The sequence below is a fragment of the Phascolarctos cinereus genome, unplaced genomic scaffold (genome assembly GCF_003287225.1).
Source record: "Phascolarctos cinereus isolate Bilbo 61053 unplaced genomic scaffold, phaCin_HiC Scaffold_4;HRSCAF=312, whole genome shotgun sequence".
Classification (NCBI taxonomy): Eukaryota; Metazoa; Chordata; class Mammalia; order Diprotodontia; family Phascolarctidae; genus Phascolarctos; species Phascolarctos cinereus.
Window position 1 is genome coordinate 126,552,094 of NW_027555847.1, and position 21,956 is coordinate 126,574,049.

General features: G+C 38.1%; 1 protein-coding gene across 1 annotated transcript in view; it reads right to left on the reverse strand.

The window, feature by feature from the left end:
• The window catches only part of XPO6 (exportin 6), a 120,003-nt gene extending 98,644 nt beyond the window's left edge, over nucleotides 1-21,359 (reverse strand). Inside the window, exons 1-4 of the mRNA XM_021006374.2 lie at nucleotides 20,449-21,359; nucleotides 13,019-13,109; nucleotides 4,082-4,194; nucleotides 3,079-3,276 (exon numbers count right to left, since the gene is read on the reverse strand). Of these exons, the coding sequence (XP_020862033.1) occupies nucleotides 3,079-3,276; nucleotides 4,082-4,194; nucleotides 13,019-13,109; nucleotides 20,449-20,451 (405 nt within the window). The 5' untranslated portion in view covers nucleotides 20,452-21,359. The remainder of the gene's footprint in view (nucleotides 1-3,078; nucleotides 3,277-4,081; nucleotides 4,195-13,018; nucleotides 13,110-20,448) is intronic.
• Between the last annotated feature and the right edge of the window lie 597 nt (nucleotides 21,360-21,956).

Below are 21,956 nucleotides of genomic sequence, written 5' to 3' on the forward strand. Positions count from 1 at the left end.
GAGAGGCAGATTTAGGTTTGATTTTTTTTTTAAATGCTCTAACAATGAGAGCTAGCCAAATGAAATGAGGCTAGCTGACCTGGGCATTGGGGGAAGAGGGAGGAGAATTATTAGTTTTCTTTATGCTAAGACTCTTCATTAGCATTAATTAACTACTATAATTTGGCAAATTCTCCAACTTAAACTGAAAACTCACCATGACTTAAACTGGATCAGAAAAACTTTTTAGTAGGTTGACTCAAAAGATTTTATGATAACCAAGTTGACTCTAAAACCGGTTTTGCTTTGCTGCAGTTATATCTGATAAAAAGTTTTGCTTCATTACCAGAAATGCCAATAATCAAGCAGCAGTCTTTCCTTGCATATTGTAAATACTAACCATATGCTAGTTCTCACTGAAAGTTAACAATCACAGAATTTTAAAGTTTAGTACAATCCTTTCATTTTACACATGAAGAAACAAGTCCAGAGAAGTAAAATGACTTCCCCAAAATTACAAAGCTATTTAGGGGCAAAAGTGAAACTAAAATCTGTCTCCATACTCCCAAATACAGTGTTTATTCAATTTAAAGTTACAAATATATTTTATTTTAAATATTTTCAAGTTACAAAGGCAAGAGTTTAAAAAATCCACATTTCCAAATGTTTAAAAGATAATCTTGACTTCTATATCCTACTACAATAGCCTGTTATTACTACCTGAACAGACTATTACTGAACTCTAACAGATGTTCCCTTCTCTGTTCTCCCCTCTACAATACATACTACTGCCAAAATAAAATATTTGATAATGACATTGCTATATTCAAAAATCTTCAGTGGCTCCTTTTTGCCTACTGTGTTAAACTCAAATTTCTTTTTCTGGCATTCAAGAATCTCTATACAATCTGGAATAATCTACCTTCTTAACTTTATTTCATAATACTCTCCTCTATAACTCTATAGTATAGCAAACTGGATTATTGCCCTCTGCTACCCTGAGCATATCTTATACTCTTCAACGTATATGCCTTTACATTCTTCACTAAGCCTGACACATACTTTCTCTCTCTTCAAGCTACACATTTGTTTAAGCCACTTCCTCCATGAAGCCTTTGATGATAAGCCCAGGGGAATAAGGACCCTTTCCCCCTCAGATGTCACGTAACAACATTTTGTTTTGGAACTCTCAAACACACTTATGTAATGTTATAGAGCAAAGATATCAAATACAAGGTCCACAGCCTTCAACATCCAGCCTGCAGCCTGAATCAGACTACAATGTAATTGGGAAAATATTTAACAAAATAAATAAAAATATAATAAAACACAGATAACATTACATTTTAAAACTAAGTTAATATGCAACCTGCAGGGATCCTTATGTATGGATTGGTGGTCCCCATTTCTATTTGAGTTTGACACCACTATGGTATAGTTAACTGTGTTGATGTCTTTTGCCCCTACTAGACTCTGAGCTTCAGGAGAGCAAATATTATGTCTTATCTAAACTTCTCTTCCCCTGTACTTAAGCCAATAAGCTTATGAAAAATATTTGCTGAAATGAATCAATAAGATAGGGAGAAAGGGGGAAACTGGTAACAAAGATGGACAATAGAAAAAGGGTAAGGGCAGCTAGGTGGAGCAGTGGATAGAGTACTGGCCCTGAAGTCAGGAAGACCCGAGTTCAAATCCAGCCTCAGACCAAACACTTGACACTTACTAGCTGTGTGACTCTGGGCAAGCCACTTAACCCCAACTGCCTCACTAAAAAAGGGTAGTGAGGCTTCCAGTGAGATACCTAAACACTAAAAAGCCAAGAGTCAGCTTCCTTCACTGATTAAGAAATACTAACAAGACTCCCAGGCAAGAGGGTGTCTGATGTAAATGGAATCCTTGGAAACTTGAAATATATCAAACTGAAATCAGGGACTCCATTAGAGATAGAAAGAAATATCAGAACAAAGGGGCAGCTAAATGGCACAGTGGGTAGAGCACCAGCCCTGGAGTCAGGAGGACCTGAGTTCAAATCCAGCCTCAGATACATAACATCAGCTGTGTGACTCTGGGCAAGTCATTTAACCCCAACTGCCTCACACAAAAAAAAGAAGAAGAAGAAGAAGAAAGAAATATTAGAACAAAATCAAAAGCTGTTCCCTGGATATCTTAAGGCTATAAAAGATGAATGACAATACACTTTTAGTTTGAAATTTTTAAAATACAAAACTGATATACATTCCATTCTTCAGTAGGTTTCTCAGAAAACACCTAGCACAAATGCCAGAGATCACCTTATATTGCCGAGATTCGGCTACTGCTAAGCTACTGAATAAGTCCTGTCTGTTCTCCTGGCACCTTACTATTTACTCTGGCCACTCCCTTCTATGACTAATGAAACAGGGGTAGTCTTTTTTTAAATAATAAATTTGTTTATTTTTAGTTTTCAACATTCACTTCCATAAGATTTTGAGTTCCAAATTTTCTCCCCATCTCTCCCCTCCCCCCAAACGAAGACAACACGTAAACTGATACAGACTCAACATATACATTCATATTAAACCTATTTTCACATTAGTCATGAGGTAAAGAAGAATTAGAACCAATAGGAGGACCACAAGAGAGAAGAAACAAATAAAAAAAGAAAAAAAAGAGAGAGTAAATAACATGCTTCAATCTGCATTCAGAGTCCATAGTTCTTTTTCTGGATATGGACAGCATTTTCCATCATGAGTCTTTTGGAGCTGTCTTACATCCTTGCATTTTGAAGAAGAGATAAGTCTACCAAAGTTAGTCATCACACAATGTGCCTGCAATGTGGCTGTTACTGTGTACAATGAAACAGTGGCATTCTTAAAGAGAGAGTCACTAAAAGACCCTAATATTGCTCACAGAAGTAATCCAGTAAATTTCCCACTTACTTTTTGCACATTATTCTCTGCAGGTACTTACATACAAATCTTGCTAATGTATTCCTAAAATATTTAATCTTAAAACTTCTTTACAAGCCAAGAAGGAAACAACCTGTACAACAAGTTTCTCAGGATAAGATATTCAAAACTCCTAAAATGGTTCATCAGATTTCCTTAGGCATATTCTTACCTGTAAAATGTTTGTAAAAAAGTCATGGTAGAACATAGGCCAATCTTGGCGGCCAATATCAACAATAACTTTGCAGAGCTTGTTTCGGATAAAATAAGGTAAGGTTTTGTGGTGAGCTAGAAGGAGCTTGGGCAGGCAGCTTCGGATTTCCATCTTATCCTGGGATGGGACTCCCAGCCACATTTTATTGATCAGATTCTAAAAGACAAAGAGGATACCCTTTATGTTAGGCAAACCACATATGCAAATAACTGACTTTAATCACTAAACAAAATGATAGAAGTTTTCTTACCTGAAAAAATTTAAGGTTACACAGACTGATTAAAAATCTGATTCATGGTAGAGGTTATAAAACTTTCATTTGAACATTTTCCAAAATACCTGAATTACACTGACCTTCAGCTTTGCATTTGGATTAGGAATGAACAGGGCATATAGCTGCTACTCACTCATCTTTTTTCAACTGTAAAATGGAACAATACTTACTCCATGACAAAGAAGGCATGCAAGACCTCACCTCCACTTTACTACATATAATACCCAATGGTGTCCAATTTGAAAAGTACGTTCTAAATTTGCCATAGAATCACAGTCCTTATTTTTGACTGCTTAAAATGTGCAGATTACAATATTAAATGTATCACAACACTAAAACAAAGTAAAACTGCTTATCTTTTCTAAGGTACGAATCATCTTAAAATTTAAAATGGTGGGTTAGCCACACAAAAATCTGGAAAGAATCATACCAAAAACTACTGACTTTTCAACTATGAAGTTAAATGTTCACATGAACACTGACTCTAGCCAAAGTCACTTACCCTCAGCTTCCATTGTTCCCTACCGACTGGAAAAGACTCAGTCATCTTAAGAGAGGTATTTAAACAAAAGTTCTAACCACGTGTTTACAAATGCCAGACTTACAAAAAGAAATACATACTACTGAAATAACATCAAAGGCAAAATAAACACAAAATTTTGAGAACAGAACTATCTGAAAACTTACCTCAAAAACCGTTAAACTATACATCATTACATAGTCATTCCGTGTACTAGAGAGAAAATAGAGGCAGAATCTCCAAGCTCCGATCTGTTGGGCAAAATTATTCAGAAGCTCCTCTGGAAAAATTAAAATGTCAAAAAAAAATGGTTACAAAACTTTATAAATCTATTTTAATACCAGATGATTTTTTTCTCCCAAATAATTTTCCCTATGTAGTTTCACCAACATATAAGCATAACAGAAAACTCCCTACCTACAATCTTCAAAGAAGACAAGCCAGAAGATCCTGACTACAAAATATTAACTAAAAGAGGGCTCATGTACAGGTAAGCACTAAACATGTCTTTGCCCTACCACTGTAAAAAATAGATTTTTTTCCTGCAAAGACCCTTAGGCAAGCATTCTGCCTACTCAAGAACTCCATGTGCTGATACAGCGCCACCCAAATAACTTCTTAAAAACACAGGTGGATACAAAAAGACTGATTTGTAACAGTTGATGTTACAATTATCAAAGAAGATCCAAAGGGAGTCCCAGGTGAAACAAAAATTGGAAGGGTAAAAAAGATTAGAAACAACTAGCGACATTTGAACTTTATTTTAATTTCGTTTTGTTCTTAAACAAACTTAACTAAAGCATTGATATTGTCACTGTGGGTCTTCTAGAGGGTTCAAAATGCTGTCTCCGTATGCTTCACACGTCTAAACTAAGTACAGTTTCCGAAACTCCTCACTCACCATTCAAATAAGTTGTTCCTCTAGTCAGAACCTACAAGTTCATCAATAACATAGTTCACCTTACTTATTTATTTGTTTGCTTTGTAGGAGTGGAGAGAGGAGTGGGGAAGATCTAGGGGTGAAGGAAAGTGAAGTAAAGTAGTAAGGTTCTGCAACAGTATTTCTGAGTTAACACAGTTTGATTAAATTCACCACACACTGAGTTTCTAAACAGTCACCCCTGACCTAAAGAACAAGAAATATAAGACAGAACATAATGAGAATAAGTATTTCTGGACTTCAGATAGGCTATCAAGCAGTAATTATCAAAATTATCTGGTATAGGTAAAATAAGATATAACAATGAAACAGACTAGGTAAGGAAGAAGTAGAAACAACTGAACACAAGTGCCCACCAATCAATAAAATCCAAGAACATAAATTACTCAGGGAAGAACTCCTTATTAGACAGTAAGTGCTGAGAAAACTGGAAATCAGTTTGGCTGAAATTAGGTTCAGACCACTCGGTTCCCTATATATTTAGTGATTGGCAATTCCCCTGGGGGTTTGAGACAATGGTCCAAAGAGTTACCGTTAAGAATTCTTTAACGGTGCCTTAAGCAGTAGATAACTGCAGAATATTATGGGTAATATATTAAATTGCCCTGAAGGTTCATAACATTTTTTTAATTACTGTCAAAAGGGGACTGCGGATAAAAAAGCATGGGGAGCCACTGGTTTAGACTAACATCTTTCACTGTTCATCATTAGCTCAAAATGGTTAAGCAAGAATATAAAGGGTCAAACCACCCAAAAAAAAAAAAAAGAATAAGATGAGCTACCTTTCATGACTATGCCTGGGGGAGTATGCCTCAATAAAGAAGGAACAGAAGCAATCACAATGATAAAATTTTTATTACATAAGAAGTTTCTGCACTAAAATTTTTTAAAATCAATTCAACTATGATATAAGGAACATCTGTTAAATAGGGGGGAAAATCTTCACACCAAATATCTCTTGCTAATCCAAGACATAAAGTAAATTAACAAAATTAACAAAAACTAGTAAAATTAACCCAAAAAATTGTCTGTTGTTGCTCACTGGTGTCCATCTTTTCATGACCCATATGGGGTGTTTTTGGCAAAGATACTGGAATAGTTTGCCATTTACTTCTCCAGCTCATTTTACAGATGAGGCTTTACAGATGAGGAAACTAAGGCAAATACGGTTAAGTGACTTGCCCAGAGTCACACAGCTAGCATGTGTCTGAGGCCACATACTCAGGAAGATAAGTCTTCCTGACTCCAGGCCCAGCTCTATATTCGCTACACCACCTAGCTGCCCCCACCCCCCCGCAAAAATACAGAATACCAGTAAGCCTTTCCCTAAAGGATAAGGCGTCAAAGGATGTGAACAATAGTTTTCAAAAGAATAATTGCTAACTATTAACTGTATGAAAAACCATTTAACATCCCTAAGAAGAAAAATGAAAATCAAAACTTTGAGGTTTCTTTCACCTCACACTCAGAAAATGGCAAATATGAGAAAAGGTAGAAAAAATCAATGTTGAAGTGGCTGACAAAAGACAAGTATGCTAACATATTGCTGGCGAAGCTGTGAAATGGTCCAACTATTCTGAAATTCAATTTGGAATTATTTGAAGAGAATGACTAAAATATCTATACCCTTTGACACAGAGATCACATTCCAAGGCTCACTCCCAAGGATGTCAAATAAAGAAAGGTCCCACATACAACAAAATATCCACAGAAGTCCCTTTTGTAGTAGCAAAGAACTGGAAACACAGCAGATGCCCATTGATCAGGGAATGACTAAACAAATTGTGGCACATGAATTTAAGAGAAATTACTATATCATATGAAATAATGAACATGAATTCAGTCACCAGTCACCAATTCTATAACTTATTCTATCTGCACAAGACTTCTTAAGCCATCCCCCTTTTTTAATTCACTCTGTCACCATCCTAGCAGACTCTTATTACCACTTGCCTAAACAACGGAAAGTCTCTTAATCATTCCCCTATCAATCATTATCTTTACTCTCCAATTCTTCTTCTACACTACCATCAAACTCATTGTCCTCATGTATAAATCTGATCTTGTGCATCTAACCAAAACCTTCAGTAGTTCACTACTAGATACAAAATTAAGTCCACACTCCTTATCCTGGCATTCAAAACTCCCTACAACTTTGCACCATCCTCTCTTTCCAGGTCTAACAGCCATCCCTAGCACAACTCCAACATTTTCTTGCATTTGTGCCTTGTACACATCTTTGCCTTCACCTGGATGGGCTTCCAACAACTATCACCAGTCGGGAAATCCAATCAACACTTCAAAACCCTTTTCAAAGGCATCTCCCTTCAGTCAGAAAATATCTTTTCTGCCTTAGACAACACATGGTACTTTCAACCTCTCACACATGTACTGTCTATTCACAAGTTATCTTATAAAATCGCATATTGTTGTTTAAGTGTTATATCCCCTCCTACTAAGTTATTATGAGTTCTACAATGACAGGAATCATATCTTAATTATCCTCATATTTCCCTAGTACCTAATAAAATGCTCTACACATACCACTTGTTTTTCAATGCTGCTGAAGGAATGAATGGCTTTACAATACACTAAGGAAGGAGGACACAGACAAATACACCTAAAATATGTATTTACTAAAAATAAAAAGCACACAGTATGGTATAGTGAAAAAAGCACTAGATTTTGAGTCAGGACAGATATGAGTCTAAATCTTGCCCCAGACTTCCTGACAAATGGATAACTGAATAGGCAACAGGCTGCCCAGCTTCCTCATACCAACTGGTGATAAAACTCTAAAGTTCACACAAGACCAAATACAATGAGATGACTTCACATGTATAATGAGTATCATATTGCTTGCCTCCTTAATAGGTGGGGGAGAGGCTAGTGGGAAAGAGAGAATAATGTTAAAAATATATTTTTTTAAAAAAGAAATGCAATGAGAAAATACAATAAGTGACATTTCCACTCCAGAACTGAACAAATAAGTTAGCAGGAAGCCCAATGACAATAGGAATGCCACTATTCCCCAACCCTCCAAAGCACAGCAAGGGCCAGAAAGATAAGACACCTGTGGCCTATAAGGTTCTGTGTTCAGAGGCAGAAGAAGTGGAGGATTTTTTTGAGAAAGGTGCACAGTGCTTAGAAAGCCCCAGGATGGGGACCCTGGAAGCCCAAGAGACCTGCAGTGGTACCACAGTGCTCAGACCAGGTCTCCTAGGTCCCAAACACCCTGTCCCAGAGACGCCAGAGAAGGCCCCGAAGATCCAGCACACTGCACCTCAAAGACCCAAGAGGGCCTAAAGCCAGGAAGAAGACATGGGCCTCAGCGTGAAACCAAAGACTACTAACCACCCCAACCAAATATGTAGCAGGGGGAGGAGCTTGGTTCTAACACAAAGCTCCAATTTAGGAGCTAAAGCGAGAAAGATGAGTACATTTTTAAAAGTATCAAATGGTACCAAAAAGCACTGAAAATCTAACTCTATAACAACTACAAAGAGAGAGACAAAAAAAATTGATTTTCCACAAAGACTGCAGAAATGCTGAGAAGAAATGAAGCAAGAAATTTTTTTTAAAATCAAATTAAAGCTCTGGAGGAAAGAACTGGAAGGAGAAAAGCTTAGAAGATAAAGTTTTAAACCTCACCCAAGAAACATACTTCCCCAAAACTAGAAGAGATAAAACAAAAATCAATGACTCCACAAGACAGTAAGAAATATATCAGAACAAAAGCAAAAGATTGAAAAGACAGAAGAAAATGAAAATGCAAGATATTTGAAGTAAAAAAAAAAACTGACCTGGAAAACAACCATAACAACAATAATGATAGCTAACATTTATGTAGTGTCTATTATGAAACGGGAACTATGCTAAGCACTCTACAAATATCATTTCATTTGATCCTACCAGAGCCCTGCAAGGTAGTTGCTATTATTATCCCCATCTTAAAGATTAGGAAACTGAGGCAGGCAGTGGTTAAGTTACTTGCCTAAGGTCACACAGCTAGTAAGTGTCTGAGGCTACATCTGAACTCAGGTCTTCCTGACTCCAGGTCCAGCACTCTATCAACTACATCACCTACCTAGGCTTGGAATTGGGAAGGCCTGTATTCAAAATCAGTTAGTTTCTGACACTATCTGTGGTGATTCTCGGTAAATCTGCCTTCTGACACCAGCTATGTGATCCTTAATCTCTAAGCACCTCAGGGTGGCTCTCCAGCCTGAAAAAAAATCACATAACCTTAATATATTACTCATGTAAGAAGGTAAGTACAATGGTGAGGCAAGAGAAAAGAAATAAGGCTTTTAAGGAGTGGGAGATAGAAATAAAGAGGTTTCTAGGAATATTGTAGCCAAATTTCAGAGCTCTTAGATCAAGGAAAAAATATTGCAAGCAGTCAGAAAGAAACAATACAAGTATTGTGGAAACACAATCAGGATAACACAAGATTTAGCAGCTTCTACATTAAGGGATCGGAGGGCATGGAATATAATATTCCAGAGGGCAAAGGTGATAGGATTGCAACCAAGAATCACCTACCCAGCAAAACTGAGTATACTTCTTCAGGGTAAAAAATGGTCATTCAGTGAAATACGGAACTTTCAAGAATTCTTGATGAAAACACCAGAGCTGAATAGAAAATCTGACTTTCAGATACAAGATTCAAGAGAAGCATGAAGAAGTAAACAGGTAAGAGAAATCATAAGAAACTTATTAAGGCTGAACTGTTTACATTCCTGCATGGAAAGATGATATTTGTAACTCATGAGACCTTTGTGAGTATTAGGGCAGTTGGAGGATAAAAATTATATGTATAGAGGGCACAAGGTGAGTTGAAGATGAAGGGGTGATATCTGGAGGATAAAATGGGAGTGAGAGATTATACTGGGAGGAGAAAGGGAGAGGTAGAATGGGGTAAATTCTCTCACATAAAACAGACAAGAAAAGGCTTCTACAGTGGAGGGGAAACAGGGGAAGGCGAGAGGGAATGAATGAATCTTATTCTCATAGGATTTGGCTTAAGGAGGGAATAACATACACACTCAATTGGGGTATGGAAATCTATCTTACCCTACAGGAAAATAGCAGGGAAGGGGACAAGAAAGCAGGAGGGGAGGGCATATTGAGGGAGGGAGTAATCAGAAGCAAACACTTCTGAGGAGGGACAGGGTCAAAAGTGAGAATAGAATAAATGGGGGGGCCGGGATAGGATGAAGGGAAATATACTTAGTTTTTCACAACATGACTACTATGGAAGTGTTTTGCATGACTACACATGTATAAACTGTAAAACAAAGAAAAAGAAAAAAGAAATAAAGAAGTTTCATGAAAGAAATAACATGTAAGCTGGGTAAAAAAAAAAAAGGAAGATGGGTAGAATTTCAAAAGCCAAAATTAAAGATAAGGAGAGCATATAGGTATATGCAATGGAGTGCACGAAGGCATGGCGGCAATTCCAGAGGACTTATGATGGAACATGTTATCTATCTCCTGTCAGAGAGGTGAATGGACTCAGAGTGCAGGATAAGGCATAATTCTTTTGGACATGGACAATGTAGGAATTTGTTTGCTTGACTACATATACTTTTTATAAGGGCTTTGTTTTTCTTTCCTTTTCAACAGGGGTGGGGTGGAAGGAAAAAAAACAGATTTTAGTTAACTGATAAAATTTAATTTTAGTTTAAATTTTTAAAAAAGGTATGGTAGGAAAAAATACCAGATGAATGTAAGAGGCCTAGTACAGCTAGAGTGGAGTATGCATAGCAAGGGATGTGAAAGGTTAAAATGGTAGGCCTGTGGAAAGCCTTGAATGCCAAGATTAACAGTTTAGACTTTATTCAATAAAAAATGAGGAGCCACTGAAGAGTGTTGAGGAAAGGAATGATACCATGAGACCTATGTATAAAGTACTAATGAAAGCCTACAGCAGGGTGCACTCAGTGAGAAAAGGAAAAGAGAGATTCAAGAGGTCAAAAGACGACAGCCTATATTTATATGACTATTTCTAAAAACTTTAGAGTGGAAGTTAACTTTTTTGCATGTCATGAAGAAGTCTGGAAAAGCCCATGGACCCTTCTGAGAATATTTTGTTGCCTCCATGCCTAATTGAAGGAAATACTTCTATCCAAGTTCACAGACCCCCTAAAATCTAGTCATAGACCCCAGGTTAAGAACACCTGCTTTAGAAGTCTGATAGTATACTGGACCACAAATCAGGAGTTCAATTCTCTGTCACTAGCTAGTTGTATGACTGTGAGTAAATCTCAATCTCTCCCTGAGGCTCTGTACTTTCATGTATAAAATGAGGATATTCACCTAGATTGAGATTTGGTAGCAAGGAGTTCTCCAGCCCATAAGCTCAACAAATGGTAGCTACAAAGAATGGATACAAAAAGTAGTGGGTTAATACATCCATCCACTGGTATTTTTATAACTAGACTCTTCTCAAGTTTAGAAAACCCATTCCTTTACCTCTGAGCACTTAATTGGCCATTTGCAACATCCAATTTATTCTTAGCTTCTTCAGAATTGTACTACAAGCATGGAAATGTTAATAGGGTTCTATTTCTAAAGTCACAGATAAGAAAATTAGATATGATAAAACAATAATAAAAAGATAGCAAAAGTACAACAGCATTATTCAGTAAAAACTTAAGTCTGAGAGGTCAGAATGTGGGAATTTAACAGCTATTATGCCACAAAGAAGGGTATTTTCCGGTATTAAATATATGAACATGTATAAAAAAGGAAAAAAATCAGTTGCCAATTCTCATCAAGCATATCTTCACAACATCTCACAATCAGAATCTTCTCTCTATTCAAAAGGCTACCACCACATTAGTTCAGATCCCCTCTTACACCCCCACCCCACCCCCACTCCCACCTCTCATAGGAAATATGCCACAGACTTGTATTTGGTCTCCCTGAAACCAAATTCTCTCTTCTGCAATCCAGCCATCATACAATGGCCAAAGTGCTAAAGCACAGTTACTACCCTACTCACAATCAACTCCAGTAGCTCCATATTACCTCTAGGATCAAAAACAAATTCCTCTGTTCATCATTTAAACCCCTTCACAATCTGGCTTCAACCTACGTTTCCAGCCTTATTAAGCATTCCTGCCCTTCTTGCACACCAGACACATGGGCTTTCTTGCTATTCCTCCTAAGTGAAAAGCTGTCTCTCATCTGCAGGTTTTTTCAGCAGCTATCCCACACACCCAATCCATACCCCCTTCTCACTTCTGTCTCTTAAAATATACTATTTCCTTCAAGACTCAGCTCAAGCACTACCTTCTACATGAATTCTGATTCCTCTCCCCTTCCCCAAACTCCTAGTGCCCTCCCTCCCAAATTATTTTTATTTTGTATATTCCTTTACGTATGCATGTTATCTCCCCCAATAGGGCAAGAACCATACCATTTTTGTCTCTATATCCCTGTGTCTATCACAGTGCCGGATATATAATACAGTGTTTAATGCTTATTGATTGAGAGTATTTTTTTTCAATAAATGCACATTTTAAATGCCAGAAAATTCCCTCTCCACAGAATAAATTTTTGCCATAAGTCAAGGTATATAGGCAACAGTGAAGATTCAATGCCTCCAGGAGCTAGTATCACACAAGTACCATTTTCAAATCTTGACTACAGGCACAGAAATGCTTTACTTTCTAGCTCCACAGGAAAACAAGTCAGAAGTTCAAGAAAGTCATGTGACAAGGGGAAGAACCTATACACAAGCAGCAGCAACACATTCTAGAAAGGGCTGAGGAAATCTCCCAGACGGAGAAAGACTAATCAAAATCTATCTCAGGTTGGAAGCCTGAGTATCTTTATCATAAATTTTATCAGGTTTTAGCAAAAGGGAAAGAAAAAAGAACTCGTGCCCCACAAATTGCTTCTTCTTATCCCAATCTTACTTCTTTTGAAAAATTGTATCACCATCTTGGCTGAAACTAAAAAGAACAGGAATTTTTCCACAGACCAGAGAAGATAACAGTATGTGCTGCAGACACTGGAAAACAGTGGGAAAGCTAGAACAAAATACCGAAGTTCAGGAGAATAGAATCAGGATCAGCTACTGTTGCCTCTCTGACTAGGCCTCTCTCACAAAATGGCTGCTTATAATTACATTAAATACATGAAATAATCTTACCTATTTCACGTTTTCGTTCATTGGTTGTGCAATCATGGAAAAACTCTGTCATTAAACTTTCCAATGCCCGGAGGGAGGCTTCTTCAGATGCCTAATAAATGAAATTTGAAAAAAATAACAAAACACATCTTTAGTTCCCTTTAGGTCACATTCAACAGCAAATATAACATACTTCCTCTAAACAACTGGGTACAATATGTCAGTTTCAGTAGTTCCAACCGAGTCACAAGTTCACACAAGTTTTCACACACATACTACAAACTCAGGCTACTATGCAGTCAATCTTTGCGCTAACAAAAGGTAAAGGGAAAGCAACAAATGAAAACTAGCTCTTCACATAAAACCAAAACCAAGTGAAGGCACCAGGCCGAAGTAACAGAGACACAAAAACTGTATGTGTGTACCTGCCCTCACTTAACCTGGCCTTTAATCGGTAAACTTTATTCTATTCTCCTCTAAGAGGGAAGCCGTTAAATGGACAAGATAAAGCCTAGCTTACCTAGTATTCCATTCTTCCCAGTAAGATGCTCCAATAACCTTCCAATAAATTATTTTAACTGTATTAAACACACATCACTGCATATAGGATTATGCAAAGTGAAAAAAAAATAAATGAAAAAAAAAATTTCAGTATTCTAAATCAAAAGCAAATGACTGAGAGAACTCCCCAAAAGAGCTAAATGTCTAGAGACAAAATAATAATAATGATAATAGCAATAATAATAAGCACAGAAGTACTCATAAATCTACTAGTAGTCTATTCTTCTGATTCATGAAAAGAAAAATAAGACAATATTAGGGCTGTCAATGACTACTACCTATTCTTCTGGAAAGGACCATAGGCCAGTAAGGGTAGAAACAGGTAGCACATGCTACTAGGCCATATACCAACAGCTATTGTCCTTATTCACAAAAATAAAGACTACAACTCTTGGATCCAATCCCACAAACACCAATAGTAATCACAGAACTTTAAAGCTGGAATTGACAGTAGAGACAAAGCAGTTAAAACCTCTTCCTTTTACATATGAGGAAACAAAAACTCAATGTCATAAAACTAATCAGTGGCAAAGGAAAGACTACAACCAAAATCTCCTAATTTGAGTAAATAAGGATGACTAGTAGTTTTTTTTAAAGGGCTTTTTATTCTGACTGTACAATGGTATTATTTTTAAGTATGAAAAATATTAACAAATAAATATTCTACTGTGACTTTTGTTCAGACCTTGGGAGAGCTCATGACCTTTTGAGATATGATTAGAAATCATACTCAGTACACTGAGCTACCAAAGAATTAAGACTGTTAATTGCATTTATTTTATGCTTTTTTAAACATCAATCAACTATGTGTTGCAAACTTAAAGCATCATTCCATTGATACTAAGAATATCTAAAATTGTCATTGACAGACAACAAAGAAATGGTTAAGTATGCACAAATTTCAATTCAACAAATACCTATTAGGCACCATAGTTAGGCACTAGGGCTACAAAACCAAAACCATAATAATCCTTGTCATCAAGTACTTCTATCAGATCACAGATTTAGAGCTTAAAGGGCCCTTAGAAGTCATCTAGTCCAACTCCCTCATCTTAGAGAAGAAAAAGAGAGGCCCAGAGAGGTGAAGTAACATTTCCAAGGTCACACAAGAAGGAAGTTCCTGAGCTGAAATTCAAACCTCAAAACCCTGTACCTCCAGTGCTCTTTCTTTCCACTGTTCCCACACTTACAGCACCTGAGCAAAGAGTGCCTCCCAGACATGAGACACCTATTCTTTTAAATAGATGCCTCTAAAGTTAATCTTCTATCAGCTATGTTAATAACCTTTTCTAGTGTCAAAAACTGGGAAGGACAGGGGGCAGGTAGGTGTCGAAACGGATAGAGTACTGGCCCTGGATTCAGGAGGACCTGAGTTCAAATCCGGCCTCAAACACATAACACTTACTAGCTATGTGACTCTGGGCAAGTCACTTAACTCGTACTGCCCAACTAAAAAAAAAAACTGGGAAGGAGCTTGTCAGCTGCAGGCATTGCTAGATCACAGAATCACCAACTCCTAGGCTTTCAACAAGACCATCTAATTCAAACCCCTAAATGGATGAGGAAACTGAAGTCCAAAGACATGCAGAGATATGTAGTCACAAAGCTAAGTACTGAAAATGGGTTTTAACACCACCCGTACTTAGCCCCATACTTATTTCACTTTGACATACTAACTCACCATCCTCATTAAGTTTTGACCTCTTCTTTCAGCTAAATAAAGTAAACATATCAGTCTGATTCCTCTGTGTCTAGGCACAAAATATAAGTCTGTGAATTCGGTGAGCAACTAAATAGTTGCTTAGTGTTCAATAAATCCAAGAATATGAAATACCCTAACAAAAACTCCATATTTTAAAGGAATTTATGAGAAAACTGGAAAAGTTTGAAAGAAATGAGGATGTAACATCTTATGCCATATTCCAAAACAGGCTATAAATGGATGATATTAACTTAAATGGTCATAGTATAAAAATATGTTAAAGAAGAATTTAAGGAGGTACCTTTCAGATCTATAGTTGGGGAAAATCCTTAAACAAGAAATAGACATGTGATCATAAAGACAAAACAGATATACATTTTATATTTTATATTTAATTTGTATATTAAATAAATATATAAATATAGTATAGTATATGTTTATATGTATAGATATATATTACTTAAGTTTAAAATCTTTTTGTGGAAACAAAATCAAAACAATTTGAACAAGAGAAATTGTCAACTAAAAAAATCTTCGCATCAGCTATTTCTGATAAAGGTCTGATATCCAAGATAAACAGAGAATTGATACAAATACATAAAACTGAGTCATTCCCCAATAGCTAAGTAGTCAAAGAATATGAATAGCTTTCAAATGAAAAAATATAAACCATCAATAAGTATATGAAGACTGTTCCAAACCACTAATAAGAGAAATGTATATAAAAATAAGTGAGCTTTCATCTCACATAACCCTTAAAAAGACAACAAAATTGGAAAAATCATAATTGTTGGAGGGCTATAAGAAGACAAACTAATACACTGGTGATAGTATTGAATTGATCCAACAATTTTAGAAAAAAAATTTTAACTATAAGTATTGTATAGAACTGTACATAGCCTTTGACCTAGCAATACCTCTACTAGTATTGAACACCCCAAGGTGTTCAAAGAGGAAGGTCCCACATATACAAAAATATTGAAAACAACATTTTTTGTGGTAGCAAAACCTGGCAAAAGTAGCTATTCATCAACTGGAGAATGGCTAAACATATGAATGTAATGAAGTGACATAGTACCGTAAGAAACAATAAATCGTGAAGATTTAAGACAAAATTAGAAAAATTTATATGAACTGAAGTCAAGCAAAGTAAGTGGAAACAAAAGGATAATATATACAAAACCACAGTCAATCATAGACTTAATATTCTAGAAGGAACTCAGAGGCTAAATTCAAAATCCTCTTCTTACAGAAAAGGAAATACAGAGAGGGAAATTAACTTGCCCAAGGTCTGGCAATACACGTCAGAGTTGGGTTTTGAACCCAGGTGCTCTGAATCCAGCCCCAGTATTATTTCCACGGTACCACGCACTGATGTAAAACAAAATAACAATGAAATCAATGCAATGACCAATCCTGATTCCAAAGGACTAAAGATGAAACCTGTCTCCCTCATCTGAGAAGTGATGGATTCAAGTGCAAAATGGGACAAAGGCTGTCAAACATGGCCAATGCATTGGTTCATTTTGCTCAACAATACTCTTTGGGTTCAATGTCCGAAAAAGCATCAATAAAACATTTTTTAAAACTTTTTTTAATAAGTCAAGTGATGTGATGAATAAGGGAATAGTGGACCCTCAGTTTGGTATGGTGCTCAGGTAAGATTTAGTAAGCACCTTATAAAAATGCCAGACTGGGGATACAAAAACAAACAGTCCCTACTCTCAAGGAGTTAATATCAAAAAAAATTACCAAATTCCCAAGATGTTGATTTCTAAACTAGACTACCTTTTTTTTTCATTTGTGATGATATATCTATCTCAAGAACTAGGACTGGTCATTTACAAAATGCATTTCCTTCCCAGGGAGTAAATCCACCCAGGGAACTAAATGATAAGATTACTTATCACAGTAGCAAAGTAATGGAGATAGATATTCTCAAGGGATCTCAACTTCAATCAAGCTGAGATAATGTAAATGAGAGACAAATACAATGACATAGTGAAGAATGTCAGACTTGGATTCACAAAGACCTGAGTTTGAATCCCACCTCAGACACACTTAGCTGTATAACCTGAGGCAAGTCACTCAACCTCTCAAAGATTCAGTTTCTTCCTCTGTAAAATGTAAGTAACATTCACACTCAGTGGGTTGTTAGGGGGAAATACTCTACAAACATTCAAGTGCTACTGAAATGTGAAAATGTGAAAACTATTACTGACCTTCTTTATTCTAGGACTACTTCTGTGAAAAGAATGAAGATCAAATCAGCTCGAAGAGTATACCCTGTTGCTCAGACACTGACAGATAAACAATGACATTTGTTTACTCTGAACTTCTCCTTTTTTCTAGGGTTCATTAAGGAACCCTTCTGATTCATTACTATAGTACTCTCTAAGCTCTTTGTCTAATGTGCATAAATGACAAGCTCAGTGCTTTTCATAATAGGTATCATAATAGATACACAGATTATTTTTCATGATTATATTTTATGTTATTACTTCCAGATGATCTACAGGGAAGCACCTTAATCTGTAGCTGTAAATAATACTGACAGGTTACTACTAGGAAGGCTAGCTCCTAGCCACAAACTATGGTATTTTCCTTCTGATCTAAGTATATCATACTTTTCTCTGTCTTGCCCTTAGACCTTGACTCCTATCTGACCTAAGGAATAGGTAGCTTTAGATTTACCTACACTGAACTCCTTAATGGCTGAGAAAGGAACGTACAAATGTTTAATTGGAAATGACTATAAATATTATACAATTCATCAATTTTTAAAGAATATGGGGGGTAGTTAGGTGGCGCAATGGATAGAGCACCGGCCCTGGAGAGAGAAGGACCTGAGTTCAAATCCAGCATCAGACACATGATACTCACTAGCTGGGTGACCTTCAGCAAGTCACTTAACTCCATTTCCTCACCCCCCCAAAAAAAGAATAAAGAATATGAAAAATATTCTTAAATCTAAAAATATAATAAATGCAAGTAAATTTTTCTCTGATTCAAAAGGCATTTCAAGACCAAAGAAATCATCATGTAGCTCAATTATTGTATAATACTGTAAATACAGAAGGTTTGGCTAAACCTGTAGCATAGCTCACCTTAATGTAGTGTTTTTGGTTTTTTGTTGTTTTTGGTTTTTGGGGGGAAAGCAGTTGCTAGTATCAGCTCTTCTTTCTCATAAAAGGAGAATACAAGATATATAAATGGAAAACCTAAAATATGGGCTAAAATATGGCATAAAATCTTCAGTTCTGTTGTCCCCACTAACATTTCTTTTATTATTACTGTCATTTGAATTTTCAGCATTCAAAACATTCTCAATCACTTTTGTATCAGGAAAGAACAATGACTGGACTTAGTTGAAAAATATGAGTTCTAGTCCAGGCTGGCCACTACTTTAGCTATTCAACTATTTCAACTATAAGCAAATAATTTTCTCTCTGTTGATTATGGTATCTTGTCTGTAAAATAGGGGGACTGAACTAGATGATCTGGCTTTACTGTTCTACAGAATATGTTTTACACTTTTCTGCATCACTCACCAAAATTACCAACAACCAAATAAATCAGCTACTATAAATAGCAATATCCAAACCATCATGCAAGCAGCAAGAAAAGCATTAAGCAATTTCAGCCCTAGTTTTGCCTTAGTAACAAAGGACCATACACAGCAATGGTCAGTAGAAGCTATGCAAAAAAAGAAATTTCTTGATAACATAAGACTTTTCATTCATAATGTTTTGTTCAGTGTTAAAACACATTAAATACGCAATCCATGTCTGCACGAACTTCAGTTTAGCCAAGTCCTTCAGGGGAGCACGGGCATTTACCATATTACCAAAAACCACACAGCAGTAATATTTATTTTGAGAAAAAGTACAGAAAATAAGACTGAAGTGACCCAATATGCTAGTAAATTATATTTTCTTCATCTAAGTTTGCAAATCAAGACAAGATATACTAACCCTAGAAAACTTAAGAGACATAATCTAATACAATTGAAACAAATTAAAATAAAAACTGATCAGTCTATCTTCAACCTTATACAGTCTTATGTATGATAGACAAAACTTTAGAAAAAATGTAGAGTGCCCCAAAAGTCTTAGTGCAGTTTTAAGTTTTGAAATACTCTGTATTAAAGAAAGGTTCGAGCATTCTTGATAATTTTTAAATTTTAAAACTGTTCTTAATTTTAATAAGATATATAATAAAAGGGAAGGTCTTTGAAAGAAACACATATTGAAGCCTTGTCATTTCACAAAAAAGATGGGGAGGGCAGTAATTGGAAAAGATATCCACAGACTCCCCAGAAAGGATCCACTTGTTTTCTTGCCTTCCATGGGTAACTATCACTCTGTCTCATGGGTCCTGAGAGGGGGAATGGAGGGAAGGCATTGAGTAGAGGCCACTGACCAGGGACTGAAACAGGCACATGGATCCTAAAACACTGGGCACCTCCATTCCCAGCAACCTCTCTTTTGTGTCAGTGACATAAGCAAAAGACTGTTAGAAGGCTAGCATGCTCTATTAGTCTCAGCATCACCGCAAACTCCTCCTGTGTATCAAAGGTTTCAGTTTTAAGAACAAATCCCTTGACTTCTGGGGCAAATCAGGATCAAGGCGGCAAGTATTTCACATTTATACAATTACGCAAAAGGTAGTCGCCCTTCCAATCCCTTACATTAGAACAAAACCCTCAAACGTAGGTGGGTGCTTGGAGAGCTCAGTCAATAGAGTGGAAAGATTGAGTGTCAAGTTTCTAGGGATGCAGCACTGAACATCTGTCCACTCAAAACCACTTATGCATTTATCCAAATAGAATGCAACCTCCCTGAAGGCAGATAGAAACCCTATTTCAATGTAGTAGAAGCTCAATACATGTCTGCAGATGCTAATGATCAAATGGTTCGGGTCTATCCCTGCTTATGACTCAAAGATTACAGCGAATCCTTTTCCCTACCAAACATAGATACACAGATCACCATCTTCCCAGCTATATTTTACACAGCCCAAAGAAAAGGCTCTGCGTTATGCTGCTCTCCTGCACGCATGTGTGTCACCAGGCATGCTCTGCACACACCACTCCCCTCCCCCTGTTGTGTCACAGAAGACTGATGGTTCAGCACACTAGGGTTCCCTCCCCCACCCCCATTCAGTGGGTTGATGCTGCACAACTTACCATGTTGGCCAGGAGGCCTTTCAGGTGATTTGACTCTTGAGCTTCAGGGTCCCCCTCTCACAGTTCATGTCATGGTCCAAGGCAAGTCCGGGAATTCCCCCACCCATCCAAATTAAATTAGATACTATTCCCCCCCCACCGACTCCTCAAAACATACCCCAGACCCTTTAAAATACGGACGCCCTCCTCAATCCCACATCCTGGTACATCAGGAGACCATTGGAACCCCCAGAAAAATTCATCAAAACCTACACGCCCACCGCCCCCAAAGTCAGACTGAAAAAACACTGGGAAACATCAATCCCGGAGGCTGGCGCGGCCCCCACCCTGGCAAAAGCCGAGGGCCGCGGCCCGGTGGGGGGGGGGGACTTTCCCCGAGCCAGAAGCGGCCCTCGATCCTGCTCCTGCCGCTCCCTAGCTGGCCTAGCTTCGGCCGGAGCAGGGCCCTGCCTGCCGAGCTCCTCCCCGCCGAGGTCCGGTCCGCGCCGGCTGGCGGCGGGCAGCAGGAAAGCTCTCCCTTCCCGAGGCGGCGGAAGCGGCCGGCCGAGGCCCCGGGGCCCACGGGCCTACAAGCCGAGCGGCCCGTGGAGGCTCAAGTCCAGGTCTCGAGGGAGGGGGCGGGCCCGAACGGGGTCCCTGCGGGGCTCCCGAGGACGCGGAGCTGGGGAGCAGAGCTCTGTGGCCGTGGCGTTCAGCTCGCTGCCCGGCTAAGGGAGACGCCGCCGAGCTGTCCGGAGTTCCGGCGCCGGTACCGTCCCCAAGCGCATCCCGCTCGCTCTTTCCCCCGGAGCCGTTCACTAAGCCTTCTACCCCAACCGCCCCTCCCCACCGGAAGTGGCGAGAGTCCGTTGCCGACCCCACAACCAGGCCGGCTAGAGGTGCTGGAACCGGACCAATCCGGAATCAAGATCGCAGGCGGGTGGGGGAAACCAGTGCGGGGCGGGGGAGGGGCGGGACTATCAATGTCATGTGAGTGCTCTGGAAGGACTCCGCCTGCCCAACCTCCATCTTGGTAGAGGGCGGATGCAGCCTGCCATCTTTGTAAAGGGATGTCTTCCCTTTCGTTTTAGACACTCTACGGCCGCTTCCTTAATCGGTTCCAGAAAACAATCGAGTTGACTAAATAGAAAAGAAAATACATTTAAAAAACAAGAAGAGAAAAAAATTAGCAATAGGAAGAGTTTGAGCAACTGATTAGCATCTGTGGAAGGAAATGAATCTGTAGTCGAAAGACTTGTTTAATGACTGCCACTAACAATCTGTGTGACCAGGAGTAAGTCACTTCTCTCCCAGCGCCAGCAATTTCATCATCATCATGAACCACAGCCACAATAACAATAACAACAGTAGTCATTATGAAGCATCTGAGCATAGAACACTGTGCTACGGGGTGACGTTAATAAAGATTCAGTAAGGTGCTCTCCACTGCAGTGGTGTTGAGCTGACACTCTAATAGAAGAAAAATCCAATATGCACACAAGTAACTGCAAAACAAAAATGGAACATAG